This window comes from Phragmites australis, chromosome 1 (genome assembly GCF_958298935.1).
Source record: "Phragmites australis chromosome 1, lpPhrAust1.1, whole genome shotgun sequence".
In the NCBI taxonomy this organism is placed as follows: Eukaryota; Viridiplantae; Streptophyta; class Magnoliopsida; order Poales; family Poaceae; genus Phragmites; species Phragmites australis.
In genome coordinates, this window is record NC_084921.1 from 45,742,988 (window position 1) to 45,749,399 (window position 6,412).

Consider the following 6,412-nt stretch of genomic DNA (forward strand, 5'->3'; position numbering starts at 1 on the left):
CATCTACTGCGCCACGCGAGGCATTGTTTGAACAAATCATCGATCATGTGGCACTAAGTTAGGTGTAGCATGCATGGCACATTCCATTTCATTAGTGTTAATGGTAGGACGATGTTGTACTTAATTATTCTATCCGGTCTTAAAAAGAGTGTCATTTTAGATATCGATATGTCACCAATACGTTACTTTGACACTTCATTACTAGTATAAAATATATGCAAAATATAGCGAAGCTATACTATTTTAAAACTATATTTCAAGACAAATCTAATCATACCTTTTTTAAAAATTAAATCTAAATATTTAAGAAAATATGGATGGTCAAATTTTAAATGTGATGACTACACACAACCTAAAATGTCACTATTTTATGACTAGAGGGAGTCCTTAGAATTTGTTTCCACAGGTGGATTATTGGGGTTAAACCCTTAGCATTTACTGATTAAATTTGAGCTGAATCCAAATAACCCCCAAGATATGTCTGGATATGTAGTTAGTTATACCAATATTTTCGGATTGGTGAAGAAGTCTTATGTCGTTTCAAAATACAAGAGTTCTAGGGAAATGGGGCCTTGTTTTCTTGAAATGGAAGGTGTTTGTAAATGCACGAGCCAAAAGCACAGAAAGATATCCCTAAATTTAACTACTGATATAAGTAAACTTGTCATGTTGCATCTTGTACTTAAATGACTCAAGTTGAATTTTGTAAATTGTGAACGCGCCCAAAATGAGTACGTTTCAGAAATTCTTATTCACACACGCTAGTTCCCTTGCTCATGCCGCCCCCTAGAGACCCACTTTCTATTTTTGAATTTTTTTCCGAAATATTTTCTTCAAACTTCTCTGAGCAAACTTTTCTAGTTAACTTTTACTCAAAACTTTTTTCATTAACTTATCCGAAAAACCTTTCCAAAAAAAGAAAGTTACGGAAGAATTTTTTTTAAAAAAACGGAAGGATGGGAGAGGTTGTCTGGAAGTTGCTACTTTTGTAGTTGGCGCGCGCGTGAATTAGAAATCCCCAGTACGTTTGCACTCGTAACGTCGATGCCCACATTGAGCTAGCCTCAGAGGAGATCCTCGTGCTCGTACTGCTGAATGAGTTCATTGATCGCACCAGTACTATGCTCAAGGTCTTGACCCTTGAGGGTGGTTAATATCATTCAACAATTAATCGAGTCCTTTTAGGGTGGATCTGATCAATGGGGGGAGAGGGGAGTGAAGTGTATATATATGGGAGGGATATGGCTGATGAACCAGACCTAGTGAAGCAGCACTAGCTAGATTAGCTGGTGTTGGCAATGGCTGCTAGTCGTCGCCTCCTTGTATTCTTCACGGCCCTCGCTGTTTCCCTCACCGTCGCGGCGTCGTTTTCGGCCACCGACAGCGATGGCTCGTCGACGGATGCCAACAATGCCATTGGCCGGCTCGGCATCCCCATCCCGCGCCGCAACTCAACGGGGCCCATGGTCACCGACCTGTCCGTGTGCGGCCCCGCGGAGCTCCCGCCGCACGCGCTGCCGCCGTTCCAGTGCTGCCCACCGCCGTCCCCCGTGCCGCCCATCGACTTCAAGTTCCCCGACTCGTCGGAGCCGTTGCGCGTTCGCCGGCGGATGCACAAGGTGAGCGCGGAGTTCCTGGCCAACTTCACCCGCGCCATTGAGCTGATGAAGGCGCTGCCGAAGGACGACCCGCGCAGCTTCTACCAGCAGGCCAACATCCACTGCGCGTACTGCACCGGCGCGTATAAGCAACTGGGCCATCCGGAGCTCAACATCCAGGTGCACAACACCTGGTTCTTCCAGCCCTTGCACCGGGGTTACCTCTACTTCTTCGAGCGCATCCTCGGCAAGCTCATCGGCGACCCAGCTTTCGCTGTTCCGTTCTGGAACTGGGACGCGCCTGAGGGCATGCCGATGCCGTCCATGTTCTCCAACCGCGACTCCACGCTGTTCGACCCGCTCCGCAACCCCAGCCACTCCCCGCCGAGGTACCTCGACATGCACTTCGACGGCGTGGACGTCAACCGCACCGCCGAGGAGCAGGTGGAGCTCAACCTCAGGACCATGTACCGGCAGCTGATCACCAACGCGCCGCTGCCGTCGCTGTTCCACGGACAGCCGTACCGTCCGGGGGATAAGCCCAACCCAGGGGCAGGGTCGCTGGAGGTGTACCCGCACAACCACGTGCACTACTGGTGCGGCGACCTGCGGCGGCCCAACAATGAGAATATGGGCGTCTACTACTCCGCCGGGCGCGACCCCATCCTGTACCCGCACCACTCCAACATCGATCGCATGTGGGAGGTGTGGCGCGCGCTCGACCCCAACCGCCACGTCGACTTCTCGGACCCGGACTGGCTCGACGCCTCCTTCCTCTTCTACGACGAGGACGCCCGCCTCGTGCGCATGCGCGTCCGCGACGTGCTCGATAGCTCCAAGCTCCGCTACACCTACGAGAACGTGCACCTGCAGTGGGTCAACGCCAAGCCCACCGTGACCCCCGGCCTGAGCCGGCAGAGGAGAGCCGCCGCCAAGGCGCTGGAGGCGGTCAGGTTCCCGGTGTCCCTGCAGCGCGCGGTGACTGCGGAGGTGCGGAGGCCGCGGGTGGCGCGGAGCCGGCTCGCCAAGGCGGTGGAGGAGGAGGTCCTGGTGGTCGAGGGGATCGAGTTCGACGGCACGGAGCTGGTCAAGTTCGACGTGTACATCAACGCGCCCGAGTACCACAAGGTCGGGCGCGGCGGCCGCGAGCTCGCCGGCAGCTACATGAGCCTGAAGCACGTCGGGCACAGGCACCACGGCACGTTCGAGACCAGCCTGAGGCTCGCGCTGAACGAGCTGCTCGAGGACCTGGACGCCGACGGCGACGAGACGGTGGCCGTCACGCTGGTGCCGAAACAAGGAAAGGTCAGGATCGGAGGGCTGAGAATCGAGTACCTACTCGAGTAGAGTAGAACGTATCTCGTATCGTACTAGCACCAAGACAGCATCTAGGTGCATGCATGCATGCGCGTGCATGGCATCCACTTTATCATTCGTCAATTGATCGATCTGCCATATTTTTGTTGTATTTGCATCGTTGCTATCTCTACGTTTCTTTGCTCCGTGCAATTCAAATCTTGTATTCACAAGCAACTTTTTTTTTTGCGCGCATGTACTCAATTTTTCCTCGCATGTATGCAGGAGCACTAGAGATATTGATCATAAAATAACTATTGGTTCATCATGCATCTCGTTGCAGCTACTCACAGTTAAGGTTCGTATTGTGGTGTGGGTGTGTTTTTAGAGAAAAGGTATCCCTTGTTTTATTCCTCAAATAAAATGCAAAGTCTTCGTTAAACAGTTTAAAGCATAAGCATATATATTCTAGGTGCGCTCGCTAAACTCATTTGATATTACAACACCCTTTCCTGGTGCCCTATTCAAACTCAAACTATCTTCGATACGCTGATTTCCATTCCTTCTGACTGGTGCCGCATGGTCTGAGATAGCTCTTTCTTGCTCCTCCCGCCACTCTAGTCTTGGTGCTTCCTGGCTCGACGCCTCCAGTGCACTAGTGCATCGATCCATCTGCAGCAGCTCACTATCCTTAAAAAGTAGCCTCCATCTCCATAGTGTTCTCGCCATCATGCCCACCAAGATCTTTACCTCCATCCAGATTTGCCCCTGAAAACATAGCGCATTCCTTAGTTTCCACATACACGAAAGAGCGGCTGCACAACAAGAATTCATCACATTGTATTTCTTATTGCTCACCCACCAATAGGCTATTGACTAATAGTTAGATCCTAATTGAACATGAAATAAATCAGGCAGAAAATGCCAAATCAATTCAGGTACACAACATCCAAAGAAAAGATGGTTAACTGTTTCTGTTTCTTTGCAAAAAAAAAAAGGCAAGATAAATCCTCCACTATCCTTCTTTTGGCCAAATTTTCCCTTGTCAGCAAATGATTATTAGAGAACAACTAAAGAAAGATATGAATCCTGGGTGGTACCATTAGCTGCCATACTGTCAATACATACACAGGACACACTCCTCTAAAATTAATAACAGAATACAGGGACTGGACTGAATATGTACCTGAAGAATTATATTGCCAAATAATAGCATCACAATCATCAGTAAAAACAATAGCTTCTGCAATACTAAACAACTCTTTCCACATACTCATACTAGCGCTTGAAACAGTCCTTCTAAAGGTAAATTTTAAGTTCACACTATCCTAGACCTGAGCTATATTGATGCCTTTCTTATTCACAACTGAGTATAAATGCCAATATGGAATAGCAAGACTAGATGTCCTTATCCAGTTATCTTCCCAAAATCTGATAGTTTTTTCATTTCCCACCTTCCAACAATATCCTAATTGAGCTGCTCTACTAGCCCACAAAACCCCTTTCCAGAAAGGAGATGCCCTAACTACTAGGCAACAAAAAAAGGTTTGGTTCTTTAGTTTTATACTTCTGATCAATAATCTTTTTCTAAATAACCTCATCACTTCAATGATACTAGAGATCCATGATGCTAACAGACATATTCAAATTGTGCAAATCGGGAATTCCTAAACCTCCAAACTCCTTTTGTGCAATCAATTGCCAACTAGATAAATGGTATTTATGTTTATCCTTCTGGTTATTCCAGAAAAAAAAAATATGCCATTTGATAATTAATGGCTTCAATAGCCTATCTGGAAAACTTTATAATTGACATCAAATAAATTAGAATACTATCTAAGTAAGATTTAACAAAGTTAGTCTTCCACCATAGGATAGAAGCCTACCCCTCCAACCTGCAACTCTCTTGATTATCTCATCTACAATTGGTTGGATATCCTCCTTTCTTAATTTGGTATAGTGGAGAGGAACACCTAGATATTTAAAAGAAAAATTGCCAAACTTGCAACAAAAAAGTCTAGCAAACTGATTAGATCTTTTGAGAAACTAAGTTGTAATGTGCATTGATTTTCTTGTGATAAGTGATTGATATTATCATTTATTTGGTTTGATGATCTTCGGTTTTGCATGAGCTTTGATGTGATTTGAATTGATTTGAGATTTCATTTGAGCATATTGATTATGGACTAATTAGAATTAGAGTTAGAGTTACGTGTTTGCTTGTCTCATGGTGTGCAGGTGATGGATGCAACTTGGCGGTCGACGGTGGGATGATCGGGGCCAAGCGGAGTGCTTGGTGCCAAACGATCAAGGAGGCCGGGCGGAGTTAAGGGTGATCATAGCTGAACACGTGGAGGTCAAGCAAAGCATTGAAGGCAGATGAAGACGGCGTGTTGACAAAGTCAAACGAAGGGGATGCCGGTGCAAGTGACAAGGAGGTCCGAGGGATCGGGAGCGAGAGAGACTTGCCGGCGGTCAGGATTGCATGACGGAGTATACGCGTCAATATCGAAGCGCTTGCTTAAGGTGTAAGCAAGGCGGTGAGTCACGCTTTGAGAAGCGTGTAGGCGGTTTCACGGTTTGGTCTCAAAACCGTGGGAGGACTGGAGGAGTATGTGGCACCATCGCGAAGCTTGCATCGAGGCGAAGCTAAGTTGTGAAGGTGCCGCGGCCGTCCGATGAATAGAGAAGAAAATAGACTAAAATACCCTCGATAATAGGTAGGAGTGCACTACAAGAGAGGAGTATTTTGGGAAAAAGTTAGGAAATATAAGGGCCAAGTTTTCTAGGCCTATAAATAGCGGGGTAGGGCTCGAGAGAGTTTTTAACTAGCCACTTGAACCCCTTTGTACCACCCATTTGACAGCCTTAGAGCTAGTTTTAGAGAAGAGAATGATGAGTGCTTAGCCTATATAATATGTGAGATTTTTGAGAGATAAATCTTTCTAATCCGTCTAAAATAGGGCTGACCTCTTTGAGTAATTAAGTTTATGTTTTTGCATATGCTTGAATTTCCCTCCTAGTTTCTCTCTATTGGTTCCCTTGCAAGTTTGCAAGTTTTTCGGTTTTCGATTTTGATTTTCGTTTTGATTTTTGGGCTGAAATTTCAGCACCTTGTGAGATCATTATTGTTGTTTATAGAGGCATAAAAACTCACATACAAGTGTATGTTCATGGGTCTTGAGTACCCTTGCCTCTAGATCATCAACTTGGAGAGGTTCCTCGTTCGAAGATCTTTTCTTTGAGCTGCAGTTTTTCACCTTTGCAGGGTTGTTTTTCTTGATGCTAGTGGCTTAAACACTCACATACTCATGTATTTGAGTGGATCTTGAGTCCCCTTACCACTAGACTATCATCTTGGAGGATAACCTTGTCTGGTGTCCATCTTCTCTAGTTTCTTTGAAAGTTGCGAGTTTTTGTGCACAAAGACACATGAAATGGTCTTGAATGGAACATATGGTTCATATTCCATCTGTGGAGTTATGTTACTATGGAACTAGTCTTATTGATTTGTCTCT

The 6,412-nt window shown here is 46.1% G+C and overlaps 1 protein-coding gene across 1 annotated transcript; it reads left to right on the top strand.

Moving 5' to 3' along the window:
- The first annotated feature begins 1,198 nt into the window (after positions 1-1,198).
- On the top strand, positions 1,199-3,205 carry LOC133889987 (polyphenol oxidase, chloroplastic-like). The gene has a single exon (XM_062330422.1). The coding sequence runs from the start codon at positions 1,299-1,301 to the stop codon at positions 2,943-2,945; it is 1,647 nt and encodes a 548-aa protein (XP_062186406.1). The 5' UTR covers positions 1,199-1,298; the 3' UTR covers positions 2,946-3,205.
- Positions 3,206-6,412: the final 3,207 nt, after the last annotated feature.

Excerpts from the sequence above, each read along its gene's own strand:
- LOC133889987 (XM_062330422.1), top strand. The coding sequence starts at position 1,299 with ATGGCTGCTAGTCGTCGCCTCCTTGTATTCTTCACGGCCCTCGCTGTT.